Source organism: Drosophila sechellia, chromosome 2L, assembly GCF_004382195.2.
Source record: "Drosophila sechellia strain sech25 chromosome 2L, ASM438219v1, whole genome shotgun sequence".
Classification (NCBI taxonomy): Eukaryota; Metazoa; Arthropoda; class Insecta; order Diptera; family Drosophilidae; genus Drosophila; species Drosophila sechellia.
This window is the reverse complement of record NC_045949.1, coordinates 9,692,107-9,710,419: the sequence shown is the minus strand read 5'-3', so window position 1 is coordinate 9,710,419 and position 18,313 is coordinate 9,692,107. Positions and strand designations below refer to the sequence as shown.

The window sequence follows — 18,313 nt, the reverse complement described above, 5'->3', positions numbered from 1 at the left end:
GCAAATCAAGATCAACAAGTGTTTATCGCAAACTTTGGATATTTTGTGAATTTTGAAAATACTAATTGTCACTATCTTATCTTATCTGTTGCACTTTATAATTTTATCAGGAATTTTATTTATTTTTAGGTTTACATATAAACAATTTCTTAAATTACCAAATTAAGGGATTTTGGACGAAATTGTTCCAGTTTAAATGCACGTAAAAAGATCAACATTACGGATTACAAAGTAAGGTTTATTACTTCTTGCCCTTGTTCTTTAGGTTTTCAAGATAAATGCCCATAACCTTCTGCACTCCCGGGCTAGAAGCTAGAGCTGCAAAGTCTGCCACATCTTTTTCGCGTATTTTCTCAAACTCCTTGATGTTGTCGGCACGGAACTGGAGCTTGGTCAGTCCACGGGCCAAAGGATTCACCTTAGCAAAGGTGCCGATGAAGGCAGCGCACTTCTCCAAGGCCTCTTCCTTGGTGTTGACGATCTCATCGACCAGGCCAGCTTCAAAAGCCTCCTGCGTGGTGAACATGCGTCCTTGGGTGAGAGCTCGCTCTGCCACCCGTTTGGGTAGTATACTAGCGAAGCCGGACACCAGCCACTTGGGTGCAATGATTCCTAGCTGGGCTTCGTTTAATCCAATCAAAAAATTGGGTCGCATCACTCGATACTCACAGGCAGTGGCCAGCAGGCAACCGCCAGCTGGGGCGTGGCCCTGATAGATTATGAATTAATACATATAATTATCTACAATCAAAGAGATACGATTCTTACATTGATGGCTGCTGCCGTGGGCAAAGTGGTTCCATAGAGGGCAATCCATGCATTCTGCAGTTCAGTCCAAACGGTTCGGAGCCGCTCCACGTCCGTGTTATACATTTCGAAGATGTCCAGGCCAGCTGAGAACACATTGGAGTTGGCCTATAAGCAATTTAAGTGTTATTTGCATGGTTATATAAAGGACCAAACTCACAGAGGTTAAAATCAGACCCCGACTTTTGTTGTTCTCGATTTCGCTGATGGAAGTCTGCAGGTCCAAGAGCAGTTGAACATTTTGGCTATTCACCGGTGGCCGGTTCATCGTGAGAGTGGCGATTCCTGTCTTATCATTGACCTCCACGGTGGTCAACTTGGTGGGGGTGGACATCATTCTACTTGGAGCCCCGCGGGCCATCAATCTTAAGAGATTTGAGTGCAGCATATTTCTTTAATAAGTACGCAAGATGACCTTTGTTCAAATGTTTATTTCAACCTGCAAAGGGAGAATTTCATTATATATTTATATCTAAAATGTTTTCCATTTGATATGCAATTCTGAAGAATATTTATATTTATTTATGCACATACCTCTGGGATAATTTCACCCAAAGTTTTTTAAATTCTTATCTACACAGCTGGTAAGTACAACTGATCTTCGATGGAAAGTTTCCAGCCAACTGTTATCGGCCGCCGTTTAATTATCGAATACAATCAACTTTAAATTTCAGAAGCAGCTATTATTAACTAACATGCCAAAATTCTTGTTACCAGTAATTTAAATGATACATGTATTTAGGAGAACTATTACTAATTTTAATTTCTGCAATCAAACTTAATAAAAACCAATCAATTGGTGTTTGTAGTATAAGAATATGTTATATGAATTCGTTATAAAATGGGTTCAAAACAACTTTATTACTATATAAAAACGTTTAAAATCATTATTGCTTCTTGGCCTTCTTCTTTAGGCCCTCGAGATAAATGCCCAGACCCTTCTGTACCGCCGGCTGGTTGACAAAGAACAGGAATTTCTCAAGATCCTCCTTTCGTCCGTTCTGCAATTGCTGTAGATCCGCAGCTCGGAATTGCTGCTTGGTCAGTGACCTGGCCAGCGGATTCACTTTGGCAAAGGTGCCAATGAAGGCGACGCACTTTTCAATTGCCTCCTCTTTGTTATTGGCAGTCTCGTCGATGAGGCCCACCTTCAGGGCCTCCTCCGTGGTGAACATGCGACCCTGGTTGAGGGCGCGTTCCGCATCCCGCTGTGGCAAGACGCTCAGGAAAGAGGCCATAAACCACTGGGGCGCCACAATACCCAGCTGTGTTTCGTTCAGGCCGATGGTAAAGTTTGGCACCATAACACGATACTCGCAGGAAGTGGCTAGCAAGCATCCACCGGCAGGGGAGTGTCCCTAGGGATAAGAAGAAACCCTGTTACTGCATTCTTCTTAGAATCTTGGAATGAACTCACATTGATGGCTGCCGCTGTGGGAACACTGCTGCCGTAAAGGGCCAGCCAAGTATCCTGCAGTTGCGTCCAGAAGGCGCGAATCCGGTCCTTATTCGGCTTGTACATCTCCAGAATATCCAAACCCGCTGAGAATATTGTAGAGCTAGACTACGGGTGAGATATGTATTTAATATATTATAGTACAATGATTTATTATCCTTCTTACCGAAGTCAAAATGAGTCCGCGACTCTTATTGCCCTCGATTTCATCAATGGAGCTCTTCAGGTCCTGCAGCAGTTCCAAGTTAAGACCATTTACGGGTGGCCGGTTCATCGTGAGGGTGGCGATGCCGGTCTTGTCGTTGACCTCCACTGTGGTAAACTTGGTGGCAGTGGACATCATACGGTTAGAGTCAGCACGGGCCACCAAGCTCAAGACTTTCGATCGCATCATTTTGTTCTGAAGAGCACAAAATACGTAAACAACTGAGAGTGACCTTTGGACGGATGCCGGTTTCTAATTTTCTATGTCCCTAATCTTCTTTATTAGCTCAATTTTAAATCCGGTTTTTTTTTAAGAGCGACAAAAAAAACTGCTCAAAACTAAAGCAGTTCCTGTATTTACCTATGAATATTATTAAGTGGTGCAGTTTTAACAATTAAACTCAGCTGCCGAAGAACCTGTTGCGCTATCGATAGTCCGAAATCCAGTGGCGTAGAATGGGGATCTTATTAAAATCAGCTTACATTAAATGGTTAATACTCTTTCTTATTAGTGAGATACATAATGCTTAAATGTATAAAATGATATCTATTTTATTACATTCATTAATAAGAAAAAAGAGCGTATGCAAACTAGCTAATAAATTCCATGATAAATTACACTGTTAAGACGTTAACAAACAAATATGTTTTAAGTAGTAGTATAACTTAAAATATTTATGAAGAACTGTATTACAATTAAATGTAGTACGTGTGAATCATCTCCTTAGCAATATTATTTATTATACAAATTATCGTCATCTAAAATTCAAATAAATACCCATAACCGCCACAAAATGCTAAAAACCCTGGCAAGCATCGATAGGCGACAGCGCTGTCATCGCCAATCGACAGCCACTGACAGCCGCACTGCAGCCTCCAGCCCTGGTTCTTGACGTTTACACGTCACAATTCGTCCGAGCCGACTTGCGTTTGCATTCGTGTACACTTTACCGCACTCTTCGCTACTTTCTCTACGAAAATCGAACCGAAAATGGGATCAGGCAAACAACAGAAAGTCCAGTCCTCTGGCTTCACCAAGGAAGAGGAGCTGCTGCTGCAGGACTTTAGCCGCAACGTGAGCACCAAGTCGTCGGCGCTGTTCTACGGCAATGCCTTTATCGTGTCGGCGCTTCCAATCTGTGAGTAAAGTGACACGTTGTATGTTTTGGGACACTTTGTGAATGAATGGAGTGTGCTCCTTGCAGGGCTCTTCTGGCGCATCCACAACATGGACCTGTGGCCCAGCTCCATCCTGTTTGTCCTGGTGACGGCCGCTAGCACTTATCTGATGGCCACCGCCTACAAGAACATCAAGTTCCAGCTGAAGCACAGGATCGCCGGACGTCGGGAGGAGGCGGTGACCCGCGAAGTCAACCGTCAAGTGGGCGATGACAAGAAGGTCACGCGCAAGGAAAAGGACGAGCGCATCCTGTGGAAGAAGAACGAGGTGGCCGACTACGAGGCCACCACCTTCTCCATCTTCTACAACAACGCCATCTACCTGGCCGTTATTATTTTCATTAGCTTCTTCATCCTGAAGAACTCGACGCCGTTCATCAACTACATCTTTTCCGTCGGCATCGCCAGCGGCGCCCTGGCGCTCTTCTCCACCAGCGCCCAGACGAACTGAGCGAAAGTGCAGCCATGTCATCCCATGTTCATGTACTCGTAATGTAAGGCCCTTCAAGAGATTTCCTGGTACAGCGGGCTGGTCCTTCATCCGCCAACCCCCGTCCCATTGGCGTTTCCAGCAGTGCGAGCATAGAAATTTTATAGTATAAACGCCAACTTGTCTTTCTTGTAGAAAGCTGATCAACTTCCATTCGCTGATGATTGAATAAATTGTAAAGTTAAAATAATTTCTTTATTGCTATCGGGGTACTTTTAAAACGGAATTTTCGGCACTAATTTAAGTGTAAATGCAGGGCACACCAATTACAGTGAGGTGTAGGATTAGACAGCCTCGAGGAGAAGGGCGATGCCCTGACCACCACCAATGCACGCGGATCCAATGCCGTACTTCAGCTTCTTGCGCCTTGAAAAAAAATATATAGTTATGAATTTATGATAGGTTTTAAATTGCCTTGGAAACTTACTGCAACTCATGAACCAGATGACCAGTGATGCGAGAGCCACTGGCACCCAGAGGATGGCCCAAGGCAATGGCGCCTCCGTTCACATTCAGTTTGGAGGGATCCAACTTCAGGGCATCGGCACAGGCCAATGTCTGGGCAGCAAAGGCTTCGTTGATCTCAATCAGATCAATATCCTCCAGTTTCTTGCCGGAAACCTTCAGGACGTTCTGAATGGCGGGTACTGGGCCAATGCCCATGATCTCAGGCTTAACTCCGACAAAGGAGAAGGCCACTAGACGGGCCAGGGGCTTCAGGTTGTACTCCTTAAGCGCCTCCTCCGAGGCCACGATCACTGCGGAGGCACCATCACAGATTCCGGATGCAGTTCCGGCAGTCACAACGCCGTTCTTCTTAAACAGCGAAGGCAACTTGTTCAGACCCTCGATGGTGGTCTTGGGACGTGGGTGCTCGTCCACCACAAAGTCCACTTCCTTTCCCTTGACCTTAAGTTTGATGGGTGTGATCTCGGCATTGAATGCTCCCTCCTTCTGACCCTTCTCCCAGTTCCTTTGCGAGAGCAGAGAGAATTCATCCACACGCTCCCTACTGATCTTGTACTGATCGGCCAGGTTCTCAGCGGTCAGAGCCATGGGCAGCTTGCAGTAGGTATCGGTGAGGCCAGCCCACAGAGCATCCTCCAGATTGTAGTTGACACCTAAGGTGGTTCCGAATCTGACATTACGGGCAATAAAAGGGCTCTGTGACATGTTCTCCACGCCGCCGGTAAGGGCTATCTTGGCACCACCGACCAGGATGTCCTGGGCACCGTTGACGATCGACTGGAAGCCGGAACCGCAAAGCCGGTTGATTGCAAGGGCGGGCTTCTCGATGGGCACACCGCAGTTGAGACCCACATGACGGGGCACATAAATACCATCCGTGGAGGAGGACTGCGAGGTGTAAGAGAAAGAGATTTTTAAGATTTACAAGTTCCGAAAAACATTAAATGAGCATGTACCTTCATTTTTTGAACAATTAAACTGCAATAACTATTAAATATCAAGTAAATTAATTTACATAACCAGATATTAAAGTATTTTATGACATTTACATATTTCTTTTAGTTTATTCACAACTCAATATGGTTTTATCCCGACGCCTTAAGTGTTCCTGTATTAGGATCTTCAATCCCCAACTTACCGCAATCACATTTCCCACGATGACGGTGTCCACCTGCTCACCCTTAAGGCCGGCAGCATCCAGAGCAGCCTTGGCCGCCGTGGTCTGCAACTGGGTCTGGTTGATGCCCTTCAAGGATCCACCGAAGGTTCCGAAGGCCGTACGCTTGGCAGCCACAATATAGATACCTTACAATGGAGAAGATACATATGAACATATGTACAACTTATATAATGTGCGCAGGCAGAGTGATAGGACAAATTTAGCTCGAACGAAGGCGGATTTTTGTTTTCCATTCAACAGGTCCAAAGTGCAATCGGCTGGGCGCGGGGGGATATAGCATCAGATAAGACACCAACGAGTCCAAAGTTCAGATCTCTCATCGAGATGATCTCTTATCTAGACTTCCAAAAGCATAGGCATATCCTAAAGGATTCACATAGTTACCTTTGGTTGCGGCAGACATTTTCTAAGGTGGTTCACTCTTAAATAAAACAACAAATAAATTAATACAAGTTAAAGCGACTATCGCACTGCAACAACTTTCGACTTCTGGTCGCGATTCGCCGCCATCGCCGATATAATATTGGATGAAAGCTCGGAAAGCTTTTCCCGGCTCTCTGGCAAACAAAGTGAGACAAGCCCACCGATTACAGCTGTAGAATACACTGTGCAAAAATAGCTGCAGGTCGTTCCTTACCATTAGTCACCATAGTTTAATTTCGATTACTGATGAAAACCAATCCTCTTCAATCCTTTAAATACATGTCTTTAATGCGTTCTTAATGTATATTTATCAAAGCAAATTAGCATACTTAAGTACTCTTTACAGAATGTTGATCATACAAAGTTATAAAGTCGGTCTTCATTAGAAAGTTTTTTATTAATTAAACTTGGATTTCTCTTGTGTTTTCCTGGTAAGAAGACAATAAGATTGTTATAGTTTTCAAATAAGCAATTCGTACTTGGCAAAAAAAAGTAAAATATCTCAATTGCGATGATACTGAGATATCAACACATAATGTACGTACCAAGTTTTTTTCATTAAGAAGGAAAATGCTTCAGTTTTAATTAGACTTTATACTTGAAAACTATGACAGAGTTGAGTGAAATACAAATCTCATTGAGGACAATGGGTGTCGGGTTGTACTGGAGACGGGGTTGCTTAAGTTCTGTATTTATTGTAAAGTAGTATGCAATCTCTCTATGTCTAGGGCGAGTTGGAGATGTCCATGTTGTCCGACTTCTCGACACTAACCGATTTGCGTGACTTCGAATCGGCGCTGGAACGTGAGCTCTTAACCTCAGTGTCCTCAGAGATGGATTTGAGTTTGCGAGTTTCGGGAGTACGGGAGCGGTCGCGCCGCCGGGATGACTTGGCGGAGACGATGACCGGATCCTTGCTGCGACTGGACCGTGACTTACTGCCGGTCGCTGGCGGCGGCGAGGGAGAGCTGCGCTTGCTTCTAGATCGGGGAGAACGCGAAGAGTGCTTCTCGCTGCGGTGTGACTTCTTGCTGCGCTCGCGGGATCGGGAACGTTTGCCGTTGCCACTGCCTCCACCAGTGCCGTGGGACCGGGAGCTACGTGAGCGTGAGGTGCTGCGGCGATGGCGGGACCTGGAGCGCTTGCCACGCGACCTTGAGGAGCGAGAGTGCTTGCCGCCACGGGAACGTGATCTTCTGGAACGCGAGGAGCTGCGACGGTGTCGGGATCTTGAGCGCTTGCTGCGAGAACGGGACGAGTGCTTGCCACGCGACCTAGAGCGGCGTGATCGGGACACGCTGCGTCGCTCTCTGGAACCGGAACGCCTGGAACGACGCCTTGATGTGGAACGATGCGAGCGGGATCGACTGGTGCGACGTTCCCGGGAACGGGACCGTGATCTCGACCTGCGGCGCTTGTCCTTGGCGAGCATTCCAATTACCGGATCAATGGCCGCTGAGATCATACTCTGCGCCTCCTTCACAATGGTCATGGCCTCCTCAATCTCAGCCTGGGCTGCCTCATTCGACTTGGCCTCCGGCTTGGTTATGGAGTACGTGGAGTGGTAGACGCTCAAATGGCCACCCTTGAACTCCTGGCCCTGCATGCGCAGAGCGTGAATAATGCTGGTCTGTTCGCAGAACTCAATCATGCAGTACGTCTTGTTATCCTTCTCGGCCCATCGGGCATACTTCACCTCCCCGGCGCGCTGGAAGCACTCCATCAGATCGTCTAGGCGCCACTCGTTCTTAACATCGCACACAATAATGGTGCGCCGAATCTCCTCGATTTTGCGCGCATCGTAGAACGAGGGTAAGGCCGGGTACTCCGGCAGATTGAACTCCACCAACTTGGGGTCGTACGTCTTGATGACCTGCTGCGGCAGCTGTCCCTCGATGCGGTTAATGACTTCGGGCGGTAGCTTGGAGTCCGGCTTCTGGAGACCCGGCACAATGGTTCCGTTCTTGAGCATCTCCAGGGCCCGATACTCCTCGGGTATGGCCAGAACGGGTATGACGATCAGGGCGCGATCGATGAACACCGTGTTGGTCAGGTGCTGCGCCACCGGCACACTGGTCGTGTCCGTGTATTTCACATAGCAGATGCGCGACTGCACCGGACAGGAGACATCACGGATTGTCGGGTACAGGCGGATCTCCTCAATCTTGCCAATGTTCCCGAACAGCGTCTGCATCTGGTCCTTGGTGGCCTGCGGCGCTATGTTGGTCACCTGGATCACACGCGGGGTGTTGCCGCCAGCCATGTTTGCCAGTTTATCGGTTTGCCCTCGGCTCGGCAAGAGGTTTATTTGCAATAAAAGTGTTTTCAATTAACCTACAAGAGCAAGCGAAAAAAAGAGAGGGTTGCAACGCGTCCCAATGTTTCGATTGTCTGACGATTGCTTGCGGTAAGCCGATAACATCTGGCAACTCCTTTCTTAATTTACCGCCAGTTCGCTTTTTTTTAATTTCCTTTTTTTAAATGAAACTAATCATTTTGGCATCGGTTTTACGGTTAAGTTGACGAAATTAAATACGATATATACAGAATTAAATCGTTAGATACTCCGAAAGAAGCTTACAACACTGCGCTACATTTCGATAAGAATAAATGAAAAAATAATAATAACCATTAAGCTAATACTTAAATGGGCGCACAGTGTGACCGCACTCCGTTGGAGAAATAGAAATAGGTTTTATCGGGATAATCAAACGGCCGCACTAGCATGCGAATATTCACAAATACCACCACAATATTGTAGGAGTTGCAAACAGAATTTGTGAATAAGGACTGACAGATTGCCAGGAAGCGTTTCGCCTTGTCCCACGATGTCGGACAGCACAGTGGCCGCATCTGCGTCGGCCTCCGCCTCCTCGTCCGCCAAGTCGAGCCTCAGCGATCTGCGTCAGTTCCGCATCAACAAGAATGCTTCCTCTGCCGTCGCTAGTCTTTCGAAAACTGGTACTTGCTGAGCTAAAATTCCAAGCGATTGACACTAACTGCCTGATTTCAGAGCGTGTGCCTGGGAAGAAGCGCATCCAGGTGATGGCCGACAGTGACAGCGATGGCAACGACTCCCAGACGCCCAAGAAAACCAAACTGGAGCTGACCGTTAAGGAAAAGGAGGAGCGCTACATGGCAGCCGCCAAGATTTCGCCCCACTTCGACACAATGGTAGGTTTCCGGCCGAAATGCCACCAAGGTAAAATGGGGCGATTAGCGGGGAAACGCGCGTCTCTGCATCTGAGTTCGGGGAACATGGCGATTCGGTTCGGCCCGGCGTTGCGAACAGCTGTCGTTAGCCAGGGGTGTCGCTGACGGGGTTGGGAACAATAATAACCCTCGCGTAAACTGTTCCCACTACTTTGGTGGGGAAATATGAAATATATGAAATATTACCTGACATTATCTCCGTTATTATTTAACTTTTAAAATTAATCAGATCAAATCACAAATTTTTTTTACGATTTTAACTGAAATAAATTTTAAATGTGTTCCGTAGGCCATCCAGGAGTCACTTTCCCGAACCAATTGGGATGTGGCCGCCTCCGTGCGATACCTAAGGGAGAACTGCAAGCCCAAGGGCCACAATGGACCACTTGCCAAGTCCAAGCTAAAGCCCAGGTCAAACGGAGTAAGTGCAACTTCACAAGGCAACTTCTCGGATAACGACCACTGGGACGACGATGATGTGAAGCAGTCCAAGGACCAGGTGTACGACAGCGATGACAGCGATAGCGAGATGTCCACCAAGATGACGGGGCAACGCAAAAAAGTTTTCCAGTTTATGAACGAGGCTTCGCTAATTGAACTGCAGTCAGTTAAAACGCTGTCCGAGAAGAAGGCATTAGCCATCATTGATGTGCGACCATTTAATGATTGGGCTGATTTGCGCCAAAAGCTGGAGAGCATCAGAATGTCGGGTGATCTTTTGAATTACGCTCAAGAGCTGATTAACAAACAGAACACGGTGGCCGCTATTCTAAGCAAGTGCAATAACATGGTGTCGCGCCTGGAGAAGGCGATTTCCAATGGTGCTGGCATTGTGGAGCAACCTAAGCTTCTTAGCAGCGGGTGAGCCTTAACCAGTATGCTGTCCCATTTGTGTTTCTATTTTCGTTCCTTTTGCAGTCTACAGCTGGCTGATTATCAGATAATTGGCCTTAATTGGCTCACCGTAATGCACAAACAAGAAATGAATGGCATTTTGGCAGATGAAATGGGTCTGGGCAAGACAATTCAGGTTATTGCATTTCTGGCCTATCTAAAGGAGAATGGTCTTAGCCAGGCTGCACATTTAATTGTGGTGCCCTCGTCCACGCTGGATAATTGGGAGGCGGAGATTAGCCGTTGGTGTCCCGAACTGGTGGTGGAGAAGTACCATGGCTCGCAGGACGAGCGGAGGAGAATGCGAGGCCGTTTTGCCAAGGATGGATTTACCGGCTTTGATGTTCTTCTTACCACGTAAATAACCACGAAGTCATAAAAGAATCTATTCTAAAATTTCATGTACTTTTTGGACAGATATCACATTGTGGGATCCACGCCGGAGGAGAGGAAAATGTTCCGGGTTTGCAAGTTGGACTACGTCATTTTTGATGAAGCCCATATGCTGAAGAACATGACCACGCAACGCTATGCTAACCTTATAACCATAAACGCTAGGATGCGAATCCTGCTCACTGGAACTCCGCTCCAGAACAATCTGCTGGAGCTAATCTCTCTGCTCTGCTTCGTGATGCCCAAATTCTTTGCCAAGAGCATCGAGGACATCAAATCGTTGTTTGCTAAGGTAAAAACAAAGATTTGTTCAACACAAAACAATATGTAAACCTCATGTTCCTTGCAGAAGGGAAAAAGCGATGGAGATCAGGATGAGGTGTCACAGTTCCAGGAAACACAAATCCAGAGAGCAAAGCGTATCATGAAGCCATTTGTACTCAGACGCCTTAAAAAAGATGTCCTCAAGAACCTGCCCAAGAAGCTAAGCCTGGTGGTAAGTACGCCAGGCGAAAATCAATATTATACAACAATTAAATCGTTATTTATTTAAAGGAAAAAGTGCCCATGAGCAGTCAACAGAAAATATACTATCATGAGCTCGTCGATTATTATTCCAACAACAAGGGCGAGGTGTGCAGCAGCAGCGAAAGGGCCGGCATAGCGATCATGATGGAGATGCGCCGCATAGCAAACCATCCGTTGCTGATGCGTCACTATTTCACCGACGCCAATCTACGTGGATTCTCTAAGCGCCTGGCTAATGCCAGTTCCTTTAAAAAGACCAATGAGCAATACATCTTTGAAGAGCTAGCCGTTATGTCAGACTTTCAGGTCTACCAGATGATGAGCAAGCATGTAAGTGACTATCAAAGAGGTTGTCCAATGACAATGACTAAATTTGTGAATCATTCAGGAGTTTTACGATGTGAAAATACCTGATAATTTGATATGCGATTCTGGAAAATTCCGCTACCTGGATACGTTGCTTCCAAAACTAAAGGAAGAAGGACACCGTGTGTTGCTTTTCAGCCAGTTCACCATGATGCTAGACATTGTGGAGGAGTATCTGCGAATACGAAAGTTTGGTTTCTGTCGCCTGGACGGTGCGACCGCCGTAAATGTCCGCCAGGACTTGATCACCGACTTCAATGGGGACGATAGCATCTTTGTGTTTCTACTCTCCACCAAAGCCGGTGGCGTTGGTATCAACCTGACGGCTGCCGACACCTGTGTCATTCACGATATCGACTTCAACCCGTACAACGATAAACAGGCCGAGGATCGGTGTCATCGCATGGGACAGCAGCGTCCGGTGACCATTTACCGTCTCATTTCCGAGAGTACCATCGAGGAGGGCATCCTGATGGCCGCCGAAGAGAAGCTAAAACTAGAAAAGGACATTACTTCCAACGAGAAGGGCGAGGTGCACGAGCAGCGATGTGTGGTCAAGCTGTTGACCACAGCCCTTGGCTTGGACAAGGATCAGGAGGAGCAGCTAAACAATTCACTAAACAACTCCATAGCCTCGCCCGCCAAATAGGCATCCTCGTTGTCGTCGTTCTCGTCCTTCTCCCCACCACCGTATTTATTCTGCGCGAGCATTGGATCAACTTGGTCTAATCGTCCTACCGCTGTCAAATCCTGTCAACATCTTTTGAATTGTTTTACACCAATCAATATTGTATTTATATATTTTTTAAACTTGATTTGATGTATGGTAAGCCAAAAGTGGATCATAAATCGAGTTAGCAATTTTTCACCGTTAAGGCGACATTAGTACTTCTTCACTAGTAACAGCAACATTTCCACGATAAACCAAGCGGACAAGTTTATATTCTTGTTTTATTGATTTGTCATCTTGATTAGTTTTCCTTCCTGTAAGCGTTTATGTATCGAATTGAAGCTATTGTTATAAGGATAAAGATCATTTTGTGTACGAATGCGATCATGTTCATTTATTTCTACATATTTGCTCTATAGTTCGAGCAGCTCGACAACCCTCAACGGATCGCTCTCGCATTTTCCCCCGAGATTCATTTGGTTGTGTGGTGCAAAGAGACTCGGAGAATCGCTTTCCAGAGAGCCCAACTGTTTTGAAGAGCTTTCGGCTGGCGCGGCGATTCATCAAGTCTTTAGTCTTCAACTGATCGCTCGCGTCGATGATTTAATTTTTAAGTTAAAGCCTGCGCCCAGTGTAGCAGCCAGCAGCGTTACTCACATCCATACATACATACGTGCGAATATACATACATGCCCACATAATACGGCGTACATCGATAAATAGATATACCCCGCAGATATAGTGTCTCGATCGACAGCAACGAACCCATGGAAACCTAAAGTAAAACCGAAACCCCAAAGTTCCATTGTCCCGTAGTTAAATGTGTTAAAATCCAATTACATCCCGATCCTTTATATTTTGCTCTTACAAATCGGGATTATGTGATTCATGCATAAGTACATACGTTTCCTCCCCGAATACTTTCTTGAATTCTATTTAAAAATAGATAAACTGTTTGCGAGCGGAAATCATATTGTGCCGCGGCGGCGACTAAAACGCTAAATAAATCGGGCCAATAATTTGAAATAGTCTGTCTTTTTTTTATTTGTCTTGCTGCCAGCCCGCTGATATTATTGTTTTTGACCAACGGAAACGGAAGCAACGCCAACTGCTTATAGGTTTATAGATGTATCTACATAGTGCTGCGATACAATCATCATTCGCAGCGCTGTCATATACTATAAATATAGATGCGGCGGCACATGTGAGCAGTTTTTGGCAATTGCCAAAGAATACGGCGCACAAAGTCGGGCGAAAACAAACAGCGCGTGCAGGCTAAACATGAAAAGTAGTATATGAAAATATAAATAACAATTAATAATCCCCTCATTTTGGGCGCGCCTGTATGCGTGTAGTGACCGCTCGTATGTGTACGTGTGAGTAATCCGAACCATAACTATATTATATACATAAATAGCGAGCGATCTGCATTAAATGAGAGAAAAATCACTTAAAAAGAAAAACGAACGAACACAACAACGCGAACAAAAATCAAGAAACCAAAACGGAATCGGTAATAATTGACGACGAGCAGACAACGAGCCGAGAACAAGCAGCACAAAGCGACAAACCAAAAATAGACGATACCCACGGTGCGTATACTTAACGAGCCACCCGCTCATATCACTCATCTTGCCCTCTCGCTCGCACAGCAGCCACCAGTCATCAGAGCAAAAGCAACAACAATAGGCACTAAAATCAATTGTGATCACAGTGCGTTTGTGTGAGTGCGTATGCGTATGCGAGTATCTGTGCCTTTTTGCATTTGCCGCTGTATCTGCATCTGTATCTGTGTCTAGAGAGGCCCGCAATCCATAACCATCTAGTATTACCCCATATGCGGACTTTTTGGGCGTGGAGGGACGCTTCGAAATATTAATTATTTCTGACACTGTTTACGGCTTGACTTGGCGCATGCCAAGCATGATTAAACGAGACACGAAAGAGCGTATCTACGAAGTAGATATATATCTTTATACGAACAACTAAGCTGCGGCACCAAGCAACAATCGAATCGACGAATAGCAACAACGCACAAACAAACCCATCTATATACTCTATAGACAGAGATAAACAAAAGCTCAAGCAGCAGCAGCAGCAACAACGAAACAATTTGGAGGAAATATTTTTGCACTAAAAGGTGAGTATATCCGTCCATCCGACGCTGATTCATAATACCAGCCCAGCTTATTCCGAGCACTCTGTTTGCCAATCTGGGAATGGACTGTCGAGCAATTAACGCGGCAAGTTCACATTGCTATGATAGTAGTCACTCACAGGGCAGTTAGTCTATGTAAGATACTGTCTAAGTAACTCATTCTTCGTTAATTACCACTTTGTGACAAGTTCATAGTTGTATTCATATTAAGTGGATTTACATATAAGTAAGCAGAGTCAAAGATTTATTCAAACCACATTTTGTGATAATAGATGGTAGTGCACAGTCTGAGAGGCTTGACTGTACAATGATGTATGTATCTTTCGCGGCGACTCACTCCGGACTTCTTGTGGGCCGCAGAATAAGAATTACTCGGGGGCTGATGTCATGTTCGGAGATGAAGTGCTCTAGCCAGAGGCCCCAAACCAGATGCAACTCCTACGCTCGGCCATAAAGCCGGTTGCTCGACGAGATCAAGTAGTTTGCGCCTACCTCTCGCATCTGGGTTAAAGAGTTTTTGTGTATCTTTACTTGATACATATATGTTGCAAATAATATAATGCGATATAATAGTAAAACACCTCAATTGTCTTTTAAGTAAATATTTTACCTAACACAATCGCACGCAACTTTTGTCAGCAGAAGAAGTAATGTGAAAACTCTAGAAAATAAATATAAGTATATGAGTAGGCTTCGTTGGGTTACGTATTTGGATGTTCGCAATTAATTTTAATTGTATTCCAGACCCAGCAATCTGAAGGGGAAGAAAGGGGAAGATATCCCTCAACATCGTATTAAGAAGAGAACTCAACTCGACAAAGGAGGAAAGAAAACCAACTATTGTGATATGTACAAATTTACTCAAATACTGAAACCACACATTTAGAAGTTTATTCGACGGAATCCCAGTTGTGAATCGATTAACCGGAGGATAATCTACCAAAGATTAGGCTTTCATCTTCAATTAAGTTTACTTCAAATAGAGCAGAAGCAGTACTCGCACAAAATCGCAGTATGGCCGAAAAGGTGGAACTGGCCCAGGCCAGCGTGAATGGCCAACAGAATGATCCGCGGAAGGTGCGCAAGTCACCGGAATTTCAGCCCGGCGTTATCTCCCGCGAACGCAGCTTTGTGCGCACCACGAATCAACAGGTGTGTATGCCATATCGATGTCGGTTAGCAGTCATATTTATATAATTGTTTGTGTTCATTCAGAATATCAACAAACGGCGAAGTCTGGCTTTCAACGTACCTGGCAATCAGACGGGACAGATGAGGGGCAAACCAGCCATGGATATCTACAGGCCTCCCAGTGAGTTGTTTTAGTCATTCGTTATAAATTCGCTTGGGTGCTTGGTGCTAAAGAAGTTATAGTAATATAATATAATAGAGAACTTTTATATTTCGAGGATAGTTATCGGTATTATTTTAGTGGTGACTTAGAAATACAAACACATAAAGTGTAGATACATATATGCATTTAGACGAGAAAGGTACTGAATAATCAGATACATAAATGTACCTATAAGCATATTTATTATAGTCGTATTTTATAGGGACTATTTTCGTTTTTTTGTCATCTTAGACCTCAAAAGATTGAGCATATTTAAAAATTTTAATATTAAATTTCAATAGGAACCTATCTTAGTCACATATGTACTTCAGCCACCCCAGCTTAAGATGCTCTATTCTTTGCTGCCAGCTTATCAGTTCCAATTGATACTTACTGAGACCACATTTTTCTTTTGATTCTTTTCATATCTCTGTTTCATACCCTGTACATTCCGTCCCTTCACACAATGTTGTCCTACCCCCAACATCATCACATACACTCTTGGGTATACCAACCCTTCCCCAACAAAAATCCCCACTTGACTCTGTCTCAGATGTGCGCGGAGAGCTGGCCGCTCCAGCCGGTGGTGTCGGTGGTGATGGTCCGAATGGTGCTATCGGTGGTGTCGCCAACAAGCTGAACGCCAATGCCCAGGAGTTCACAATGACAACCAGCTCCGGGGCACCGGCCGAGGCACTCGGCAATCGGTAATGCAAAGTCTTTTAATTCCATTGTTTACCCCTCTTCCCGTCTCCTTGCAGAGCTAAACTACAGTCTACAACATTCTTCCAGTTCGTCGCTAATATATCCGCTCAGCAATGGACCCGGAGTTGCACCGGTTTTGGGTCCGTACGGAAACGTAAATCGCCGCCAGGCCGGACACTCCCTCGGCAACATGCAGGGCTTGAAGGCCAACCATCGCTCAATCCTGGTGACGTATCCAATCAATACCAGTGCCCTCAGCGGTCAGCTGCAGCTCATGAACTCGCCATCCAGTGGAAATATACTTCACGTGAGCTCTAATTTAAATATATTGGTAAAAGAAAAACAATATTTTGATCAATAAACACTTAAATTCCAGACAACAAATCGTGTAAAGTTTGCACCTGAGCCCCGAGGTCACAAAGTGGCTTTTCAAAATCAGTTTGGTCAGCTAAACAACAACTATGCTCAGCCTTATCAGGCGAATATTAATGGAGTAGATCCTTACATGAATGGAAATGCACTGCAACGCTCCAAGTCGTTGTCGTCGGCGGATGCCCTCACTCGTGGAATGGCCGGATTGGGACTAGGCTTGGGCAACGAGGTGGCCGACATAGGACAGTTCACGCCAGAGATCCAGGCGCTTATTGACACGGCCCTGGAGGATCCCAATAAACTTAACTCTCGCTCTCTCATGGAACTGACATCGCAGTTCATCAAACGCGCGGTGGAGAGTCGCCGCTTTGCCCTGCCCATATCACGGCTGTGTCTGAATATCATCGCCCGGGAGCAGAAGGAAACGTTCCTCGAGGCGCTCCTCAACACATGCCGTCAGTGGTACCAGGAGCGTGAGAAGGTAGACGATTCAGCATAAATTTCCATGATCACTTGATATTTAAAAATCTTTTGCCATGTATCCAGCTGTTGTTTGCCATCCAGGGCATGAAGTCGCCATCACGTGTCCGATTCACCGCCTTTATGGCCTTCCTCACGGAGATGTTTTGTCAGCTGAAACGCCGGCAGCTCCAGCTACGCACCCACCACGAGGGCACTCCTCCGCCACTGGTACTGCTTAGTCTGCTGTCCAAATGTTGCGGGGATTGCGTGCGTCCACCAATTAGATCACTCTCAGAGGTACGTTTTTGAATGATCAAGTGGTTGAAATAAAACATTAATTACTATTATTAACATGCAGATTGAGTGCCTGTTCTATGTACTGACCTGTATTGGCCAGGACATGGAGCAGCAACTGCCCCAGCAACTGGAGTTACTCATGAGTCTGGTTCGTGATGCATTCTTGAATGCCGGCGAATCTGCGGCCTCCATTCGGCGCACTCTTCTCCAACTCATCGAGCTGAAGGCCTCCCACTGGCAGTTACCAGGCAACACGGTTCTCTACTACACGCACACTAACAATTAGGTGATGATTATGAGAAAATAATTGGAACGAGATCTGGAGCTGGTGACATGGCGGGGATAAGGGCACTGTGCAAGCATCAGGACACCATGATAATAGATTCTGTTGTCGCATTGCATTTAGGGCCTGGAAAACTTCTGTTCTATTTATCTTATTGTATTCTTACCTAGACATAAGCAATATTTATTTCGGCACCAGCTATAGAGAGAAACTAACCCGAGACTTGCACACTACACACCAAGCACAGTACCAAATAAGATCGAACTCTTGGATTCGATATCTTCGGACTCTGCTATAATCTAAGGCTCAACATTTATGTGAATCCATATATTTATGTGTAATAAATCACAGCTAGTCAAACGAGGGTGCAAGTTTATTTTATGCGGGGCACTGCATTATTGGCCATGAAAACAAAAAGACAACAAAACAGTA

The 18,313-nt window shown here is 45.5% G+C and overlaps 7 protein-coding genes across 8 annotated transcripts; 3 read left to right on the top strand and 4 right to left on the bottom strand.

Moving 5' to 3' along the window:
- Positions 1-98: 98 nt before the first annotated feature.
- Positions 99-1,540, bottom strand: LOC6611880 (enoyl-CoA delta isomerase 1, mitochondrial). The gene is made up of 4 exons (XM_002036362.2): positions 1,342-1,540; positions 968-1,246; positions 769-915; positions 99-709 (listed from the first exon to the last, which is right to left on the bottom strand). Exons 2-4 carry the CDS (start codon positions 1,193-1,195, stop codon positions 242-244), a joined length of 843 nt encoding a protein of 280 aa, XP_002036398.1. The 5' UTR covers positions 1,196-1,246; positions 1,342-1,540; the 3' UTR covers positions 99-241.
- A 97-nt stretch (positions 1,541-1,637) lies between these two features.
- LOC6611879 (enoyl-CoA delta isomerase 1, mitochondrial) lies at positions 1,638-2,912 on the bottom strand. The gene is made up of 4 exons (XM_002036361.2): positions 2,829-2,912; positions 2,430-2,663; positions 2,225-2,371; positions 1,638-2,165 (listed from the first exon to the last, which is right to left on the bottom strand). The coding sequence occupies exons 2-4, from the start codon at positions 2,655-2,657 to the stop codon at positions 1,695-1,697; spliced, it is 846 nt and encodes a 281-aa protein (XP_002036397.1). The 5' UTR covers positions 2,658-2,663; positions 2,829-2,912; the 3' UTR covers positions 1,638-1,694.
- Positions 2,913-3,323: 411 nt separating this feature from the next.
- On the top strand, positions 3,324-4,326 carry LOC6611878 (translocon-associated protein subunit gamma). Its single transcript, XM_002036360.2, has 2 exons — positions 3,324-3,606; positions 3,673-4,326. Exons 1-2 carry the CDS (start codon positions 3,459-3,461, stop codon positions 4,095-4,097), a joined length of 573 nt encoding a protein of 190 aa, XP_002036396.1. The 5' UTR covers positions 3,324-3,458; the 3' UTR covers positions 4,098-4,326.
- Positions 4,313-6,303, bottom strand: LOC6611877 (3-ketoacyl-CoA thiolase, mitochondrial). The gene is made up of 4 exons (XM_002036359.2): positions 6,169-6,303; positions 5,743-5,909; positions 4,564-5,492; positions 4,313-4,502 (listed from the first exon to the last, which is right to left on the bottom strand). The coding sequence occupies exons 1-4, from the start codon at positions 6,185-6,187 to the stop codon at positions 4,421-4,423; spliced, it is 1,197 nt and encodes a 398-aa protein (XP_002036395.1). The 5' UTR covers positions 6,188-6,303; the 3' UTR covers positions 4,313-4,420.
- Positions 6,304-6,496: 193 nt separating this feature from the next.
- LOC6611876 (probable splicing factor, arginine/serine-rich 7) lies at positions 6,497-8,590 on the bottom strand. Its single transcript, XM_002036358.2, has one exon. It carries the CDS (start codon positions 8,468-8,470, stop codon positions 6,932-6,934), a length of 1,539 nt encoding a protein of 512 aa, XP_002036394.2. The 5' UTR covers positions 8,471-8,590; the 3' UTR covers positions 6,497-6,931.
- A 313-nt stretch (positions 8,591-8,903) lies between these two features.
- Positions 8,904-14,219, top strand: LOC6611874 (SWI/SNF-related matrix-associated actin-dependent regulator of chromatin subfamily A containing DEAD/H box 1 homolog). The gene is made up of 10 exons (XM_002036356.2): positions 8,904-9,168; positions 9,221-9,381; positions 9,710-10,281; positions 10,339-10,671; positions 10,732-10,999; positions 11,057-11,203; positions 11,263-11,565; positions 11,624-13,051; positions 13,689-13,863; positions 13,927-14,219. Exons 1-8 carry the CDS (start codon positions 9,036-9,038, stop codon positions 12,248-12,250), a joined length of 2,544 nt encoding a protein of 847 aa, XP_002036392.2. The 5' UTR covers positions 8,904-9,035; the 3' UTR covers positions 12,251-13,051; positions 13,689-13,863; positions 13,927-14,219.
- A 99-nt stretch (positions 14,220-14,318) lies between these two features.
- LOC6611873 lies at positions 14,319-18,245 on the top strand. 2 transcript variants are annotated; one of them, XM_002036355.2, is made up of 8 exons: positions 14,319-14,411; positions 15,174-15,581; positions 15,645-15,741; positions 16,316-16,469; positions 16,555-16,774; positions 16,844-17,320; positions 17,386-17,598; positions 17,660-18,245. In XM_002036355.2, the coding sequence occupies exons 2-8, from the start codon at positions 15,444-15,446 to the stop codon at positions 17,882-17,884; spliced, it is 1,524 nt and encodes a 507-aa protein (XP_002036391.1). In that variant the 5' UTR covers positions 14,319-14,411; positions 15,174-15,443; the 3' UTR covers positions 17,885-18,245. The 2 variants fall into 2 exon arrangements, with proteins under 2 accessions (XP_002036391.1, XP_032576351.1); XM_032720460.1 differs by lacking the exon at positions 16,316-16,469 and having other exon boundaries at positions 16,524-16,774.
- The last annotated feature ends 68 nt before the right edge of the window (positions 18,246-18,313 follow it).